A 20,983-nucleotide genomic window follows, 5' to 3' on the forward strand; every position below is an offset into this window, starting at 1 on the left:
AACAACGAGGACTAAATGAGGTGTCCATTCCAGAATCTCATTGAAAACTATGCAACGAGCTGCAGATTCTTATACTCGCATCACAGTATCTCTGCTTGCTTATGAAACTTATGCCCTGTACCTTGGTGGGCTCGTTATCCAAATTTGACGCTTTAGACTTTTTTCTGCGGGGAAATCTGAAAGATGCTGTGTACAACAACATACCAACTGCACCCGATGATATGCAACGACACTCTACTGCAGCCTGCTCGGATATCTCTGCTGAAAGGCTAGCGCGGGTGCAGCAGTCGTTCCATACCAGACTGGAAGCGTGTATTGCCGCTGACGGTGGTCATTTTGAACACAACCTGTGATGGTCAGGTGTCTCGTTACTGGTCAGAATCCACATAACTTGTGTTGTTCTTTAGCGTGTGCTATCACAGGCACTGAATAAGTGTCGGTGTGAGGGCTTTTCAAAATAAGATATCTCGCAAACGACTGACACCAAAAGACTACAATAAACACCATTGACATTCTAATTTACCCTACTTTTAGTTTGTTAATGTCAGTAAGCATTCTTCTGTTTAAAAACGTGTATGTTTGCACAAAAATACACTTTAAGAAGTATTATTACAATCTTGTGATTGACTAACAATACGAGCTCGTGACTACCACTCTATTCTGTGAAAACCGCACATAAGTAGTACTTTCAATTTCCGCAGTATTTGCGGTGTAAGTTTTAGGTGATCCATCTTGTATAACAGTTCAACGTTTTAATGTTTCCATTTCTTAAAAGTAAGGTTTAGATGTGGTTCATGACCTCGTCTCGTTGGTGCCGTGGTCTAATTGAACAGACAATAAAATAAATAAATGAAAATAACTTACTGCGAGATTTGTAATTCGTAATTACGGTAGGAGTAGACTTTCCTTTCAAACCTACAAAAAGGAGCGGCTGTTACTTTCCTGATATCTCGGTTTATCGCAGACACATGTCACTAATAACAATGCTGTATAGTTCCTTAATTATATATGTGTCTCATTCTTTCTCGGACGTAGACAATTGACCTCTTGAAGCAATACGTTCAGGTTTTTATTCCTAAGACTTAAAAAAGAAGCTCGAATTTTTTAGAAATCTGTCGTTTTAGGAGCCAGACAATTTTTAATCCTGCTCAACGAATTGTCCTTCACAGAAACACAGAAACAAATTTCAGTGACTTGAGCCACATAGTGTTTCTGACACTCCGACCTTTCTCTGTAAATACAGCTGCTATTGTAGCTTGCAATCACGTGGCAGAAAGGCATCCTCTCGACTACGTAATTCCCACATACGGATGAATAGTGATTCGTATATAACTTTAGTAGGCAATCACATGTTATCAGCGAACTATGCTTTGGCGAATGTCGGCCAGCTGAAAGCGGCTCACGGTTGTAATCGCTATGTGAAAATGACTTTGCATATGCTCTTCTGTAGACAGTAAGTGTTATCACAGTTACGTTGTCATTTAACAGGTACAGGGGGCACGCTGTTTCTTAACAGCAGCACAGCCTTCACTCCCCCCACTCTTCAGCAAATGATTGGCACGTGTCTGCAATACTGAGTTTACTTTTCAGCGTCTCTGTGAGTGAACGAAATGACTCGTGTCGAATATCACACACCTTTGTAGTCAAGGTCGCTAATGCACTGTACTTCAGTAACCGTCAACCCTGAGGTAGGAAGTAGACTTCTATTTGGTCATAACGGGTTTAAGATTTCATCCCTTAGTTCTTGATCTCTAAACTCTGTGCCAAATTTCTGGATTGGTTCAAATGGCTCTGAGCACTATGGGACTTAACATCAGAGGTCATCAGTCTCCTAGAACTTAGAACTACTTAAAGCTAACTAACCTAAAGGCATCCCACACATCCATGCCCGAGGCAGGATTCGAACCTGCGACCGTAGCGGTTGCGCAGTTCCAGACTGAAGCGTCTAGAACCGCTCGGCCACACCGGCCGTCCAATATCTGGATTAAATCATAAATAGCTCTGCAGTGTCTTATATAGAGAGTATGTGAGTGTGTGGTGTCTGTTCTTCCGGTCATGTCCAAAATAACAGACAACACGCATTCATATAACTGATTCGCCTAGATGGGCAATAGATATGCCTTCTTCACTGCGGATGCGCAAGTACGGCCAACCTCCTACGGGAATCTCAGAGTCGTAAGCATGGACGAAGTGGACAGGGGCTGCGGATAGGTTGCACTCGGTGGGAGTGTAGGTTGGCCGTGAAGCGTGGCGAGATAGTCTGCGGAGTGGGCGCCGTACTTAATGCACCTGCTTGATAAGCAAGAGATCCTGGGTTCGACTCCCAGTCCACTACATGTTTTCGCTGTTGCCGCTGATTCCACCTAATGTCCTGGTGCAGCTGACACCAGTAATTCCTTTCCTTTCTTTTAATCCCCCTTCTACCCTCAATTTACATTATATAGAGAGGGTCTATGTCATTGTCGATGGCGAACCCTCCGTCGGACGGAGACTCTTGGTGCTTTCAAGCGAATGAGAACGAAGGAATGATAAGTGTAGTTTAACGTCCCGTCGACAGCGTGGTCGTTAGAGACGGAACATAAGCTCTGATCACGAAAGGAAGGGGTAAGAAATCGACCATGACCTTTTCGAAGGAAACATCCATGCATTTGCATGGAGCGATTTGGTGGAACCACGGAAAACCTAAATGTGTAGGACTGGACGGGGATTTGAACCGACTTCCTTCCGAATGCGAGCCCAGTGTGCTCTCCACCCCATTCGGTTTGGAACAAATGGGCTACGAGCTAGCGACGAGTAGCACCCTTACTCCGCATCATTAAAATAACAAGACAAAGAATACAATATATTTCGCAAGCGAGGGGCACTGAAAGAGCACCTACATGTTATCGGACGTTCCCTGTGCAAAATCAAGACCAACACTAACTATAAGGGCCAGTCAAATGAAAAACGAACACCCGCCATAACGGGATCCTGGAATGGTTCCGTTCAAGGGTAATTACCACACGCATTTTTCCCTCTGGGAGACGATACGATCAATTACTGTCTCATAGAAGGCGGTCGGCCGATGAGGCTCCACAATCGCACTCACTCTTGCACTTCCTCGTCCGACTGACACCGACATCTACGCATATCTTTCTTCAGGTTATCAAAGATATAAAAATTACACAATGAAAGATCCGGGCTATAGGTTGGATGTTGCAGTGTTTCCAACCAATCATGTAAGTGCAGTGGTATCGTCCTCTGCACGCAGGATATGTCTAAACCATCGCAGACGGCTTTCTGGCATTTTCTTCTGGCTCGGTGCGACCGCGAAACGTTTCCCTGCAAATTTCTGAGCTGATATAATTAATTAAACTTCAGAGATGCAGTACACTGCTGTCCAAAATTAAAACAAAAAACCACTGTTTCCCCGTCCTGTGTCTAATTCACGATATAATCATATAAAGTGTCGACAAATGTCCATACTATCGTGTTCTGTACGAAAGATGGCATTCTGCCCAACGGACAACCACACCAACAATGACGTCGGGGCATCTGTCAAACGGGGTAGTGTTTGCCGGGTAGTCTCACATCCACAATCGCTGTGCACACGGTCACAGATGGTGCAGTATGGCACATTTAAGACTCCTACCAGGCTGTCTGCGGTGGAGGGCCATGGGAAGAATGGAAGCAAGACAGTCGGAAACTAATGTGGTCCTGTGGCTTGTTTTTCGGATGTCGCGACAGTTTATAGAGATCGAAACTGTATCCCGAAGACCAGGGCGGGCCGACCACGTGTAACATCAGAAAGAGAGAACCGTTATTCGGCTGTAAGGGAACGACGGTACCGTCTTAGTACTGCACGGCAACTGGCATCTGGCCTCGCAGCATCCAATGTACGTGTGGTAGCGAGGCAAACGGTATACAGAAGGCTTCGGCAGAGTGGACTTTACTGTCGGAGACCTGCTGTATGTGTAGTTCTGACGCGTCTTCACAGTAGGGAACGTCTAGATTGGAGCCGTCAAAATGACACCTGGATGGTAGAACAGTGGGTCAGTGTTTCTTTCACAGATGAGTCCCGATTTGGTGTGGAGACTGATTCTCTAGGTATTCACATCTGGAGGGAACATGGAACACAATGTCGGGACCGAAACATTGTGGAAAGAGACTGATATCGAGGATGATCCCTAATGGTGTGCGCAGGGATTATATTGACCACTCTAACACCTCTTCATGAAACTGTACGGTTAAATCGGCAAGGTTTAAGTGATCTCTGGTGTCGTAACGAGGTCTTGGGATCTCATGTGCGGTTTTTGCAAAGTGCTGATGGACGATAGCCGGCCGCTGTGGCCGAGCGCTTCTAGGCGCTTTAGTCCGGAACTGCGTGCCTGCTGCGGTCGCAGGTTCAAATCCTGCCTCGGGCATGGATGTGTGTGATGTCCTTAGGTTAGTTAGGTTTTAGTAGTACTAAGTCTAGGGGCCTGATGACCTCAGATGTTAAGTCCCATACTGCTTAGAACCATTTGAACTATTGTTTTTTTTTTATGGACGATAATGCTCGACCTCATAGAGCAGGCGTGGTTGATGTTTTCTTGGAAACGGAAGATGTTGCACGCATGGCATGTCCTGCTCGCTTTCCAGATTTGAATCCAATGGAGCACGCCGGTTCCACTAGCGAGACGGGTTGCATCACGTCAGCAGCCAACAACCACTCTCCAAGACTTGCGAGCAGCACTGCAGGCAAAATTGGCGTTATTGCCTCAGAATGAGATTGCATCATTCATAGCATGCCCCGTCGTTTGTCAGGCCCGTATTGCTGCCAGAGATGGTCACACCCCATACTGAACGCATTAACCAGTTGTCATAATATGTGTGTGAATCCGTTAAGTTGGAAAAAAACGAAGAACATTTTTGTCTACCGCTACGCATACTACAGTTGTTTCGTTCTGTGTTGTTTATATTGTTTCTACTTTACTATCATCTATTTATACTGTTTTGTGGCAAAATAAACGCAATCTTGCAAAATTTCCGTTTGTTGCCTTAATTTTGGACACCAGTGTAATACTGAGCTTTTAAATGTTAATTATATTACTGCTGCGAACAGCTTTTCCTTAATGTAATTCTTGTTGTTTTTTATGTACAGGGTGTTTAAATACAAATTTATCCGGTTTCACAAAACTATATCGTTACATGAATAAAGATAGAGACTTAGAATGGCTTTTAACTTATGAGTCGAAACTAAAAGTTTACCTTGGGGCCAGTTGTAAACTGATAGTTTAGGCGGCTGCCGGTAGGGGTCTTCGGCTGCAGCTTGTTCGCTCGCTCATTTACTGCCCAATGTGCGAGAACATGTTGAAAACTTGATTTTTCAACAGGACATAGAAGCAATGCACTGGCACCTGCACGTAACACGGAGCTGCCATAACTATGGATCGGCCGACCGGGGCATGCGGATCTCGCTTTGCGCCATTGTCTTCCAAGCTTACATGGTCCCACAGTATGTGATTTTTATTGTTTCCCCTTCCAACAACTTTGTGTAGACCCTGACACCGCTTAGTTGCACCAGTGAATGCAGTGACTTCAGAAATGCTCGCATAAGAATGGGACTGGTTTGATTGTCGTCAGGACGTTTGTCGCGCGTCTGGTGACGAAAGTCTGGACATTTGGGAAAGGTTAACTTTGATACTGAACGCAATTGTAAAACGTTTCCAGCGATTTATGTACAGATATTTCCTTCTGAAACTGAATGGTTATTTTAAAAATAAGAACTTCGTAGTCGGATGCTTAATTTAAAATTGATCCCAAATTTCGATGGTCATTCATGCAGAGGAAATAGTTTTGTTCAATCGGGTGAAACAGTCCGTACTCTTGTAAATCTATAATTTATAATTGCAGTTTTCCTTTTTTCTGTCATTATATAAGTGCAATCTGTGTGGATACTGCAAGCAGCGCTTTTTACAAGAATTAAATAAATAAAACTGCGCAAGAACTTATGAAAGTCATCCACACGACTTTGATTCACCACTTCACATGCTATGCTGAGGGGAAAAAACGGTTGCTACTTGATTAATTATGAAAAGCGTACATAATATCATGCAAGTGAGACATCAAGTTCGAACAAGAACTTATTATTAGCCATGGTATAGATTATTGGTCTTAATTTTAACAGTTGCTTAAAAATGTAAGTCTGAGTCATCTGTTCGACGTAACTCCTACGTTAAGCAAATAATAAGGAGGAAACTTCCTGCCATAACTGAAATGTAACAACGGCACGCCGTTTAGCCGCCAGAAAGCTTGGAACTTACAGTTTCCACATATCCTCTCCACAAAATGCTACTCAGAGTCTGAAGGTAGTCCGAACAATGGGATCTACGTTTATATAGTTAGTCAGGTAACCAGTACCATATGGTATGTACTGATATATTCATCCTTCTGTACTATATCAGTTTAAGGACGACACATATGCAATATTTTATCATGATAATCTGTTTGCTGCCTATTCCCTGTCCTATGCGCTTTCAGAAAGAAAGGAAGTATAAGGTTTAAAGTGTTGACTGCGAGAAGATCACTAAGACGGAGCACGACCTCGGATTGTATTAATATTTGGAAAGATATCAGCCGTGTTCTTTTCTAAGGAACGATCGCGGCATTCGTTTTATTCAGTTTAAGGAAAGTATAGAAAACATAAACCTGAATGCCTGGAAGTTTGAACTCTGTCCCCTGCGAATGCGGTAGAGCATGCTAATCACTACACCAGCACACACGGAATGTGAAGTTTTATATTTCAAAGTTTTCTCATTAGGTATGTAAGAAAATGTAGAAGTTTTATGTGTAACGAAAATATTTAAAAAATGAGAGGTGTATCTTAAAAACCGAAGAGGTAGAATCAATTTGTAAACTGCAAAACAAACCCACTGAGCCGGCCGTTGTGGCCGAGCTGTTCTAGGCGCTTCAGTCCGGAACCGCGTTGCTGCTACGGTCGCAGGTTCGAATCCTGCCTCGGGCATGGATGTGTGTGATGTTCTTAGGTTAGTTAGGTTTAAATGGTGCTAAGTCTAGGAGACTGATGACCTCAGATGTTCAGTTCCATAGTGTTCAGAGCCATTTGAACTATTTTGAAACGCACTGAAAGAGAAAGTGGTTCAACGTTATGTAAGCCGACGGTAAGACATCTCGACCAGGACGGTGCGTGGGAAGGAGGAGGAGAGGGGGACGAGGGCGATGGGCCTTCGCAGTGTGAATGTGAATATGAGGGCAGCTCTTCCACTTGATGTCGTTGTTGCTCACATCATAACGAGAATTTATCTCAGGAAGTATGTACTATGCAGCTTTCACTGTCTCAGTAGTAATTTGTAATTCATATTTCCCAGGAGATGTCTACCAAAGCGTGAGTTGCTGCTCCGTGAGTTTCCCTTTGTTCACAGGGTGACATCAAGTTCATTGTGACACTAAAGCGTTCACATACATCTGTAGGTGAAATGTGTGGTGTCGAAAATGCAGACAGAATAAGCGGAATGCTACCGCAGGACAAGAAATATTATTTTTGTTTAGTTCTTACTCATTACTGATAGAGAAATGTAATTTAATGATACTTTGCAGTGACTGGGGCTGTTTCTTTGATCAGTCTCTAACATTGCCCATTTATCCACCACGTATTACCTCAGTTATTCTTTCTTCTTTTTTTTCTTCTGCCTACGACTCACTTGTAACCGAGTGATATGAAACATTGGCTAACACACTGGACTCGCATTGGAAAGGATCGGGGATTTAATCCCAGTCTGGTCGTTTTGAGTTAGATTTTCTGCAGTCCAGACCTGTTCTTGCCCGATGAGTGCTTGTGGCCCTTCGGTAATGTCTTCGTCGTCCGCGGGACGTTAAAAACTAATCTTTGAACTTTCCTTCCTTCCGTAGGTAATACAGGTACTTATCCCATTGCTCTTCTCCGAATTTTCTCTATTTTTTTCCAATAAATACAATTCAGAGACAACTTCAAAATGAGGAACAGTATTCAGAAGTGTTAAGCGATGTGTTTCTTAGCCACTTCCTTCATGGATGAGTTACATTTCCTCAGTATTCTCACAACGAAGCTCAGTCTAGTATGTCGCTTCTCCTCGGAAAGAAATATGTGGTCATTCCCTCTGAATTCCTTCCTGATGGGTAACCCATAATGTTTGACTGGTGTGTATGTTTTAATTACTTTACCGGTGACGATGTAGTTACACAAGAGCTTCAATGGATTGGAAATAACAGCCAACTAGTTGCAAGATACAAGATTATTAAACCTTGACCATGGTTTCCACAGTTTCAAAACTTTCTTTTTCAAAGGGTATTGCAGTTAGAATCACATTAACTATATCCAATGTGGGAGTCGTTGACTCTATCTAGTACATGTGCGTGTCATGCGCTTAATCACACAAGGTGGGGCCTTTTCATCCGTTTACGAGAATTGCATTCCGTTTGATGACAACGCCAATTAGATTACTTTTGGTTACATATAGCGACAAACTATAACCCTTAGACCATATGTTCATCATCTAGAGATATTCCTTCATTTTTTATATATTATTATTATTTATTAAAGTGCCGTCGGCCTTGCAGCAGTGGTAACACCTGTTCCCGTCAGATTACCGAAGTTAAGCGTTGTCAGGTTTGGCTAGCAGCCGGCCGAAGTGGCCGAGGGGTTCTAGGCGCTACAGTCTGGAACCGCGCGACTGCTACGCTCGCAGGTTCGAATCCTGCCTTGGACATGGATGTGCGTGATGTCCTTAGGTTAGTTAGGTTTAAGTAGTTCTAAGTTCTAGGGGACTGATGACCACAGCAGTTAAGTCCCATAGTGCTCAGAGCCTTTTTTTTTGGCTAGCACTTGGATGGGTGATCGTCCGGGCTGCCGAGCGCTACTGGCAAGCGGGATGCACTTTGTTCTTGTCAAGCCAATTGAGGAGCTATTTGATTGACAAGTAGCGGTTCCGATCACAAAAACTGACAACGGCTGGGAGAGCAGTGTGCTGACCACATGTACCTCCATATCCGCACCCAGTGACGTCTATAATGTGAGGATGACACGGCGTTCGGTCGGTATCCAAGACCTGTTCGGATGAAGTTCAGCTGATGTGTTAATACAATCCTCCTGCATACTTGGTCATCTCTGAAATGCCTAAGACCCTTACTGATATTGCTTAAGTGGACATTCATATATTTTGAAGACCAAATTAGGTACACAACAAATTCATGACAATTATTTACAATATGTCAAATAAAGTGTGCACTGTAGGATACAATGGTAACAATGAACTTACAATAAAATTGTTGAGCTATTTGCTCTTACGTGGCATAGACCAGAGAGTTGGGCAAGTACTGCCTTCCCCTTTCTTATCAGTATAGAATTAGACCGTACGCAAAATCAGCCAGCATTGGAAATACACTCCTGGAGGCAGCGCTGAAGGAAATCTAGCATGGATCATATGCGAAATGACCCTGTACGTAGGTATGTGGATGTTGAGATGACAATAAAATAGGTAATTAAAGCGAAACGTCTATTTCGGCAGGGACACCTACAAATGACGAACAGAAGTAGACGACTGAAAACCATATATGAGTGAGTACTTCCTGACAGGGGGAGTCAATGGCGTCCACCTAGAAGTATCAAGGCTTTTGTGATGTGAAGGCTGAAACAGCAATACGCGAATAAGAATGTAAGATAAGGAGATATACAAATTGTAAACGCTAACTGATACCTAGACATCTGGGCAGCAGAACTACGCTCTTAGTGTCTAAGAAATTTGCTGCTTTATAACTTTATCTTAAAATTTCGGATTCACTCAGTGAGCATAATATCATAAGACAAACCGTCTAATTTTATAGCGTCGACGCCTTTTTGCATTAACTCCTTTCTCGCGACCATTTTATTAAAACAGAGAGATGCAGCTTTCTTCTTTTTCCGCTGTGCGTCAAGCACGTACACAACTTTCAGTAGGAATCTCTCCAGTTTTGCGGCGCACTTGGCATGCAATTGCGATTAGTCACAAAAATGTTCAAACAGATCTTAAGACCTTTCTCTCGGGAGTAAGTGTCTAAAGCGTGCCGGCTGATTTTGCGTACGGTCTAATTCTATACTGATAAGAAAGGGGAAGGCAGTACTTTCGCAGGAGAAATTTCTTGCGCTGACTGCAGAGAAAAATGCTCAGGCAAGAAATGAGAGCGGGAGGTTAATCGGTTTTCCACATTAACTTCAAGGACACTGTGCCGGAAAGGAAAGGTGCGCTTAAGGAAAACGAAAATAAACCATCCCATCTAATCAAAGGACAAGCGCATCGAGGTTATGGAATTGCTGTATGTTACGATGAAACTGACTGATTTTTCAGAAAATCTCATTTACAGGTTGTACTTCAAATGCACCTCTAACAAATAAAATTACACATACAAATATCTCTGCAAGATTTTACTTATAGACTACAGGTTATACTAAAATATGAAAGTCTTGCATATTAAGAGCCTACGCTAGCTTGAGCGTATTACTAAATGGCACAGCGACTGTTTTCATTTGTAGATCAAACTCAAGCACACGCAAGAAGAAGACTGTGGTTTGTCTGGGGTGTTTTCCTTACTATCGAGGAGAAGTCGTGGGCATAGCAATGATATTCGTATCGGAGCGTTGAGTATGATGTGGACATGTATCAAGCCTTATGAGTGTGAAGATCGATGTTGGAGATACAAGACACAGACTTAAGATAATCTCGGGGGAATGTTTTGTAGCACGAAGTTTTTTACATGTATCACGGGCACAGGTGTACCACCAAAGAATTTACGTAGGTAGGAGGACTAGAGCGAGGCCACCTTGCCTTGTGAGGACTTATGGTTACAAAGGCTGATAGTAGCAGCCAGTAAAACAGCATGCTTACTACATTGACCTCCAACACCTAACCTTTGAATGAAGTAGTGGTTCTTTCAAAGCATGACTCGCATAAGAAAGGAAAACTCTACCCCAAAATGTTACAAACATGCTTTTAGTGCATCGAAATTCATTGATATTATTTTAGTGTTCTGCACTTGCACCGCCTGAACGTTACCTTTAGGCGCTAATTTGAAGAATATAGTTAATATCGAAGCACGTTAATATACTGTGGACTACTAACTTCAGAGATCCGCTGAGTTCCTACGACTGAATTTCATAAATGTGATGACACACTCCCGTATGATAAAGAAAGACTCAGTATTATATTGTAATGTTCAGTCAATACACAGGCTTTCTTTATTTTGACACTGAAACTACAGATGACTGCACACGTAAAGAAATTGTATAAAATTCAGAGAATACTTTAGACAGGCGATAAATTATCATATCAGTTAGAGTTAAATCAGATGACATCAAGCTCCATCTCGTCACGAAGCTCTTGGCTCTAATATATTAAAAGAGTCATGCCCTTTACTAACAAAATTTTAGAGTTCTTAGAAGAAAAGTGGTAATCATCCGGCAATGTTATTTTTAAGCGACAAAGATGAAGTGTGATATAGTCTCTAATGGGACGCTGATTCCAGAAGGGTAGGAAAGAATCGACCGTGTCCTTGAAGAAACCTTCCTAGCATGCGTCAGAAACGGTTTTTAAGTAAACTACGAAAACTCGAATCAGCATGACCACTCTTGCTTAACACTTCGTAAACATTGGGTCACATTGCTCAGTTCCAGTTTTGGTTACGCAGCCATGTATCAGCTAATATAACGGATAATGACGCTCTCGCCACAGCAGCTACAATGTAACTTCGTACCTGTTGGAGGCAGTCTAGAGGTTTGCTGGAGACAATAGGGTATTGATTTTACGAGGACTGGTATGATGTTGCTAATACGTCTTCACCGTTAATGAAGCTGCAGTAATGAGCGACGCACATAGCTCAGGTTTCGGTTTTGCAAGAGGCAGAGATGTCTACAGCTAGCGAGAAAACCAGTGATAACCACTTCTCCTTCTTTTACTTTTACATTCGTCCCGTTTCTACAGAGGCCCCAAATTCTCAACTGTTGCGTTTCTGAAATAAAATGTCCGCACCTTTTGAACTGCAAGCTTGCCAGCCTGTCTTTCTCTCTCAATCAGAGATTAACTGTAACATAATCTATAGACAGGGACTACCACGTCTTGAATTTGTGTCTGCTACGTGGTTCTCTGTTGTCATACACCTAGATGGTTATAGATTTGGCACAGAAGTGGACTGGCATTTGTTTAATGTGCTAGAGAAAATCTCCAAGCTACGTTTGTTCCACATTAACTTAGATAACGCAAAAAGAGATACTTCCAATAAACATGTAATTACCAAGCAAACATCCAACTGGCAAGATATAGGTGAAGTAAAACAGAATATTCTCTACCTTACAACGAAGGAAATTATTTGGAGACCAATTAATAATGCATGGAAAGCAAGCGGATTCAAAGTGAAGAATACATAAACGATTCGTCGCAAGACACCATCAATGAACAGTAGTCGGGGACGGAAACTAGACCACAGTGAAGGGGAGTGACGAACAGTGACAAGGATTGTGACAAAGAACGGTAGAAATAATGCGAGACATGTGATTTCAGAACTCAGTGAACATCTCGAACAATGTGTTATTACAGTGGCAATCCTACGAAAGATATCTGAAGGAAGACAGGTGGTTGGCAGAAGCAAAGACAAGAACGTGATAATATGAAGAAAATAGCACCAAGAACATACAACATGGATTGTGGTGACATGGTCTGATGAGGTCATTCTTCACGTAGGGCTTCATATCTGTTCTCGGCTTACGGAAGTAAATTGAACACTACATCCACGAATTACGCAACATTCTCTAGTCGTGTTCGTTAGTTCCACACAGTTGCCCTCAAACCTGAGGGATATTTCTTTGCCATACTAATCAAACATAAGTGATTCAATTACTTTTAATGTCTGTGCGTTATCTGTATAGACGGGTTACACAAAAAAGATATACGCTCATTAAAATTGTCTAGTACCCTATTCGGCATTCACAATAGTCTTAACCTCTCTGGAGAACGATTCGTATAACTACTAAGTTGGTGTCAGTGGAATTTCATGCCATTCCTCACAAGAAGTTGTCCGAAGTCTGCGTGAGATGCTGGATGGGGAAAGCAGACTCTTAACTGATCTGCCAACACAGACAACAACGGTTAAATAATATAATAGAAAGATGTTATTTGAAGCCTGTTTAATACGTTGAATGCCACGAGGTCGACGGCGTCCACAGCAGAGCCTCATGCCTGACGTCTGGCGGTGGAACATCATCACAAAGCGAGCGCCAGTCAGCATGTTAATGCCACGTGTCTCCACCAGTAAGTTCAAGTTTTATTCCACTGTTATGTTTGGCAGGCAATATTTTCATATGAAGCTTATATCCTATCATGGCAGCAAACACAGTAGCTCTAGATATACCAAGTAAAATTTAATGTTCATATCCGAGGTCTGGCGGTGAAACATCATCACAAAGCGTGTGGCACTCAACATGTTAATGCCACGTGTCTCCACTCGTAGGTTCAAGTTTTATTCCACTGTTATGTTTGGCAGGCAATATTTTCATATGAAGCTTATATCCTATCATGGCAGCAAACACAGTAGCTCTAGATATCCCAAGTAGAATTTAATGTTCATATCAGGAGTGCAGCAATTAAGGCGACACAAACAATATGCCCTTTCGCGAAGATTATAAGTTGTGATGCGACGGTACATCAATAAAATATTACCAAGATCACAGATGCTCTGGCAGCTTAGAGAACTTTTAGTGATGTGGTGTTTAGGGATGTTTTAGTGATGTTGGCTTGTAGAAAATAAAGTAACGCTAAATCCCAGTAAGACAATTTTTACAGTTTCTGAAACACAATTCAACAAAACCTGGGGTTCTAATTACATAGAATGGGCATATGAGTAGTGAGAACGAACAGTTCCAATTTCTAGGTGTTCAGATAGATAGCAAACTGTCGTGGAAAGCCCATGTTCTGGAATTTCGTCAAAGTCTTAATGCTGCCGTTTTTGCTATTAGAACAGCATCTGAAGTAAGTGATAATTCGACACCAAAAGCAGTCTACTTTGCTTATTCTCATTCTCTCAAGATGTATGATATTTTATTTTGGGGTAAGTCTTCCTATTCTCAAATGGTATTTTTGCCTCAGGAACGGGCGGTTCAGGCAATAAGTGGTGTAATTTCGAGAATCTCTTGTCAAGACCTATTCATTAATATGGATATTCTGGCATTGGCCAATCAGTATATATAGTCTTTAATGTCACTTTTGGTGAACAATATGAGCTTATTTCCAAGAATTATCAGCTTGCACTCAGTTAATACTACGCAGAAATCCAATCTGCATATGGATCGCACTTCCCTGGCTTTTGTGCAGAAAAGCGTGCAGTATTCTGCTGCATTCATTTTCAATAAGCTACACAAGAATTCAAAAATCTTAGCAGTAATCCACGCGCTTTCAAATCCAAACTGAAGAGTTCCCTCATGGCTCCCTCCCTCTATTCTGTCGAGGAGTTCCTTGAAAAATTAAGCTAATTCCTATGTTACGTTGTTGATTATGGTTATATAAACTTATGGCTTGTCGTCTTTTTAGGAATCATCAACATTTTATTTTATCTATTATTACTTTTCTGTTGTAATTTCATGTACTGCCACGATCCATGACCATGAAGATTTGCTCCTATGGACGTAGACGTGCATAATAAAAAATAAAAATACGAAGGGAAAATCAAGTACAAGACAACAACGTCAATGCGTTACCCGTTAGTAAGTAAATAGGCTACGAAAATTACTTGTTTGTTACATTTTTTTTTCAGATTTGTTAGGTAAAAGTATGAAGATGGTCTTAAGTTGTTAGAAAATTCAGACTGCAACTTACATCGTTGATGAGGTCGCGTAGCCGATCGAGACGGTCTTCCAGGGAGGCGGAGCTCCTCCTAGTGGGCAGGTATCTGGCCTGCGCCACGCTCATCACCAGCATCACGACGACAATCAGCACCAAAGCCTTGCGCTGCGAAAACATCTGCAAACAACAAATACCGTCTAAGCTGTGGTACGCAACCTGAATGAGATTTTTCTATGAATGCTATAACAGACATTAACTACCGTCAAAGAAAGTACAAGAATTGCACAACACTGAGCAGCTGAGTCAGAGACAGCTCGCTAGTATCCCATGAGGTTTCAGTCTTGCAGTCGGATGACGTCAGCATCTTGCCACGATATTTCGGCTGATAACTATTCAGCCATCTTCAGGTGAGTTTTACTCTTTAACTCATTGTAAATCTTACATGAGGACTGCTGAATGGTTGTCAGCCGAAATACGGTAACAAGATTACGACGTTATCCGGCTGAAAGCCTGAAACGTCGTGGAATACTCATTATAACGGGAAAATGTTAAGAATCACAGCTTCCTAGTAGTGCGTAGTCTTCATTCATTCTAACATGGTGGCTGCTCGTAACGGAATCGATTCACAAGAGGTTGAAAGTGCTGTACTGATCCACGAGTGCTGAGCAGCCGTCAGCTACTCAACGAAACTGGTAAAAGCTGGGTGCGAGGTGCGCGTACACCTCACAACAGTATATCAGTTGTGGTCATAATGATTGCGTTTACATGACCTACGAGTTTTAATGGAAATACTCTGATACAAACCTGGAGCTTGTGACGGTATATTGTTCCTTTTGCGCTTGCGGGTACAAGCGAACAAACAGATTCACTTTACGTCTCAGAAGATGACGATAACGGTAGTCTGCGACGAAAGTTGCAGGATATATCATGAGTCCCAAATACGAGTAAGCTTCCTCCATGTGGTGATAACATGACACTGCTCACCCGCTGCCACTAGAGATGTACAGGGTGGTCAGAATTAGTATGTATGATGTTGCAGTGGAGGTTGTGCTGAGAAATAATTGTTAAGCAGAAAATTCGATACATTGCGCTGTTATTTAGCAAGTTATCCAATCAGGTCGTCGCGCGCAAATTCAAGCACCTTGCCAGAGACAGTGTCACCAAACTTGTTCTTCGTATGGTTTCCTCAAGCCGAACAAACGTCGCTCTGGCTCACGTAGCGTACATTTATCACTTTCAAAAAGGCACATTTGCACAAGTAATGAGCATCTGACAAGTGGTAACTCACAGACCCACAGATGTCTTCGCATTACCGCATTTTAGTGCATGAAAATGATTGAATTTGTCGCGTACAACGACCTGATTGGCTAACTTCAATGCTAAAAACTTCGGAAACAGCACAACGAATCGATTTTTTTTCTTAACAATTATTTATCATCACAGCCTCCCATGCAATACTCTTAAAAGCTTTTCAGACTGTTTCTCACCTTCCTGTATAGCCGCATGTGCGTTTCTGTCCACCCTGGCATCGTCGTGTACAAGTACGATTACTATGACTCGTGACTCTAGGTGACCTCTACCTATGCATTTAGGATGGAATGGTTGTTAATTATCACAGTACCTGTACTTCTTCCAGCACGCTTGACGGGAACAGGCTACTACCCGTTCACGCATATTTGGAAGCAGTACCGCTTGAACACAGCAACACAAAATCTCAGCTCGTTTCAGTGTTGCTATGTGAACACACAAAATTGTCGGCTTTGGTAAACACTGGGTAGGTCGTGCAGGACTTTTAGTTTAGAGAGTGTGTTTGCCTGTATCAGGCACGAATAATGAGTCTCATAGCAAAGTATTTATCGTTCATTCGAATGTATCATAATGGTGATGAGCTAGCAATTTAACGACGTAGAACCATAATCATCAACACCACTTAAGATGCCTTTAATAATCTATAACTTGAGTATGATTTATATTATGTACTCCCAGGACATTACTGAAGTCTCATATGTGACACGTGAAAAATAATGTGGCCATGAAGAAAAAATATCTGATGTAAGTGACCTGTCAGTCTTCAAGGTATGTAAGCGAGGTCCTCAGACAACAAGTTTCTTAATAGCGTTGAGATAGTCAACCAACAGGTAACAGAATTAATTCAGTTTAAATACGATAGTATGGTGATCATTTATGGATGAGTTCAGATAAGAGGAAAAATTATGTTTCATAATAATGATAATTTTCAACTATGTAAACTACAAGTTTCAAAATAAATTTGTTCGGAAAAGAAAATGAGAAGCTGTCCAGAAGAAATTTTTGTCAATTTTCTTTCAAATTTTTAGCTTTTAAATGTGATACATGTTTTGTACATGGTCCAGTCACATTAATACGACCAGCGCTTATGTTCGACGTCAACGTGAAATAACCACGCACAAACAGCAGGTCGCAGTAATAGCAATGGAGGGCATATAAAGCGTGTCTGGGGACGCGGGAAACACTGCAGTGGTTGTCGTAATGCAGAAACGGAACGATTTATCCGACGTCCAAAATGGCATGGTCATTGACCGTCGAAACAACGGTCGTTTCCAAAACGACTAAGTTCGTAAGCCACTCGCGTGCCGCCGTGGTTAAAATATACCACGCAAGGCAAAATCGCGCTCCCCAACCAGTGTCGAGTGAACTGCGGTGCTCCACTGCCCACAGATGACAGGGGCAAACGATAGCTGTGGAGATATTCACGGGCGAATACACCCACAACTGTTGAGCAATTGACCGCCCAGTCGAACCAAGGGGGTACCGACAATGTCTCCTCAACGACCGTTCAGTGAACATTGCTGCGTATAGGCCTCCTTCAGCAGGCGCCTGGTTTGTGCACCCATGGTGACTGCTGTTCATCGTTGACAAAGGCTAGAATTTCTAGAATCTGTGGGACTACCTCGATCGAGTTGTTCGTGCCATGAACTCTCAACCGAGAAACCTAGCGCAGCTGGTCACTGCACTGGGATTGGCGTGGCTTCACTTCCCCGTCGGTACCTTGCAGAACCTCACTGGATCTCTTCCTGTACATCTCGCAGCGGTCTGCGCAGCAAAATGCATTCGACAGGTGGTCACATTAATGTGACCGTATGGCGTATATTGGGTTTGTGATCAAATAGTTTGATAGTAGAATGATTCCCCCTTTTATGAGCTAAAGGCCGTTCCAGTGAAGATCAATGAGCATCAATTTTCCGCGATTATTGTAATAATGGAATTCCTTCTCAGCAGTAAATGATTATTGCCAAGCAATTTCATTAATAGATGTAGATATTGTAGTGCGGTGGTTAAAAAGCTTAACTTCTTAAATGTTCGCCTAAATACGGTAGTCGGTGAGCATCTCCAGTTATTCCTATCACAATGAAAAATATTTTAGTCTTAAAGAAAAGTAATAAAAGCAGAAGTCATCACTAAAATATTGACCTATCTTTGATTTTATACTCAACTTTCTGCTGAAAAGTAATTGCAATATTTAGCTTGCTTTTCGTAATACCTCTATCTGGTGCCAACTACAGGAAGCCAGCTGCCGTTGATTGTTGGTGAATATACCCTTACCACCCTTCATCCAGCACTCTTCCTCTGTGGTGTGGCTGAAGGTTCTAAACTATGATTTTTTCACACGTATACAGCTGGGCCGGAAACGGTGCCTGTATGTAGCCATTGACGCTTACATGTTGAAGTTGCGATGAAAGACAGATCGTGGATTTTTTGTGTTTACAAACAGTGTAGATGAGGTGGAACCTGAAACCATATAACATTTCCATGGCGACTTTGGAGAAAAAAAGGGGGAGACGAAAGCTGTATGAGGCTAAAGATTATCTCACGTTGGCTACTAAGTTTATATCATGAGCAGCCCAGGAGAGCTGGAAGTATTGTAGTTACTTTAGCATTTCTTCTTGGTCTGAACATAGAGCTGGTTAGCGCATTGGACGATTCAAGCACCTGTACTTTCTAAATTCACCAACACTGCATCATACGTAGCCAATATTGTGCAGCTGAACGTATCGTGTTAGCATATATTACAGATATCTATTATACTTTCAAAGAAGGAAGGAGGGAAGGATGATTAGAGGTTAACGTCCCGTCAACTACGCGGTCACCGGAGATAGAACACAAGCTTAGATTACAAAATGATCGAGAAGGAAATCAGTCGTACCCTTTTGAAAAGAACCATCTCGGCATTTTACTGCAAGTACACTGGTGTCCAAAGCAACAAACCGCTATTTTCCCGTCCTGTATTTAAGTCACGATATAATCTACAAACTGTCAACACATGTCCGTACGATCGTGCTCTGCAAGGAAGGTGGCATTTCGGTCAACGTACAACCACCACAACAATGATATCAGAGCACCTGTCAAAAGGGGTAGCGTTTGCCACGTATTCCCACATCCACATTCGATGTGTACACAGTCACAGACGGTGCAGTATGGCACAGGGAAGACGCCTACCAGACTCTCTGCGCTGGAGAGTCACAGGAAGAATTGAAGCAGGAAAGTCACAAACTGGTGTAGCCTGTTTTTACTGTGAATCGTTCTGTTGTTTCTCGGCTGTGGCGACAGTTTATAGAGACCGAAACTGTATCCCGAAACAAGCACAGGGCCAACCTCGTATGACATCAGAAAGAGAGGACCGTTATTTGGCTGTAAGGGCACAACGGTACCACCTTATTACTGCACGGCAACTGGCATCTGACCTCGCAGCATTGTCGGAGACATGCTGTATGTCTACCTCTATCGCGTCTTCACAGAAGAGAAAGTCTGGAGTGGAGTCATCAACATGCGACGGTTTAACAGTGGGCCAATGCTCTTTTCACCGATTTGGTGTGGAGAGTGATTCTTGAGGGATTCGCATCTGGAGGGAACATGGAACACAATTTCGGGACCCTAACGTTGATGAAAGAGGCCGATTTCGAGGAGGATCCCTAATGGTGTGGGCAGGGATTATGTTGACCACTCGGACACTTCTTCATGTAATTGCACGGTGAATTGGCAAGGTTCAGCTACTGTCAGGTATCGTTATGAGATCCTGGGGCCTCCTGTGTGGTTGTTGCGAGGTGCTGTGGGCTCACTCTTCGTACTGATGAACCATAATACTAGACCTCATACAGTAGAGGTGGTTGCTGTTTTCTTGGAAACGGAAGATATTGCACGCATGGCGTGGCTTGCTCGCTCTCCCGATTTGAATCCCATGGAGCATGTCTGAGATGCATTATGGAGATGGGTCGCATCACGTCAGCATCCACCAACCACTCTCCAAGACTTGCGATCAGTTATGCAGGAAGAATGGGCGTTTTTGCATCAACATGAGATTGATGCCATGATTTACAGCATGCTCCGTCGTTGTCAGACGTGTACTGCTGTCAGAGGTGGTCACACCCCATATTGAGCACATTAACCAGTTGTCGGAATGTGTGCGCAAATACGTTAACTTGGAAAAAACTAAGAACATTTTTATCTAACGTTATGCACGTTGCAGTTGTTTACGTTCTGTATCCTTTACCTTGTTTAAACTTAACTATCACCTGTTTGTACTGTTTCGTGGCAAAATAAACGCAACCTTGCAAAATTCCAGTTTGTTGCTTTGATTTTGGACTCACAGTATTTAGGTAAATCACGGAAAACCTAAATCTGGATGGCCAGACGGGGATTTGAAGAGTCGTCCTCCCGAACGTGAGTCTATTGTGGAGTTACTGATTCAAGTTATGCCACACCTGTCTGAGACGTAATCTGAGAATGACTTCTACGTGTTATAATGTTGGAAGATTATAACATTTTTTGAATACATCTGTCATCTTTTGTTGCCGAAATTATCCTTTTCTCTGCTAACAGTTACATACCTTCTTGCTCCCGGAAATATGTTACCTACATAATTCTTTCTGTGACTTTTTGACTATTTCCGTTCCATTCTTAAATGCTAGAGATTTACGTAATTTAGCCGGCCAATGTGGCCGAACGGTTCTAGGCGCTATAGTCTGGAACCGCGCGACCGCTACGGTCGCAGGTTCGAATCCTGCCTCGGGCATGGACGTGTCTGATGTCCTTAGGTTAGTTAGGTTTAAGTAGTTCTAAGTTCTAGGGGACTGATGACCCCAGGTGTTAAGTCCCATAGTGCTCAGAGCCATTTGAACCATTTTGTC

At 42.5% G+C, this 20,983-nt stretch overlaps 1 protein-coding gene across 1 annotated transcript in view; it reads right to left on the bottom strand.

Annotated features, from left to right (window-relative positions):
• Positions 1-20,983, bottom strand: part of LOC126471592 (uncharacterized) — a 75,202-nt gene that overhangs the window by 7,761 nt on the left and 46,458 nt on the right. Inside the window, exon 2 of the mRNA XM_050099827.1 lies at positions 14,853-14,996. Within this exon, the coding sequence (XP_049955784.1) occupies positions 14,853-14,996 (144 nt within the window). The remainder of the gene's footprint in view (positions 1-14,852; positions 14,997-20,983) is intronic.

This window comes from Schistocerca serialis, chromosome 3 (assembly GCF_023864345.2).
Source record: "Schistocerca serialis cubense isolate TAMUIC-IGC-003099 chromosome 3, iqSchSeri2.2, whole genome shotgun sequence".
In the NCBI taxonomy this organism is placed as follows: Eukaryota; Metazoa; Arthropoda; class Insecta; order Orthoptera; family Acrididae; genus Schistocerca; species Schistocerca serialis.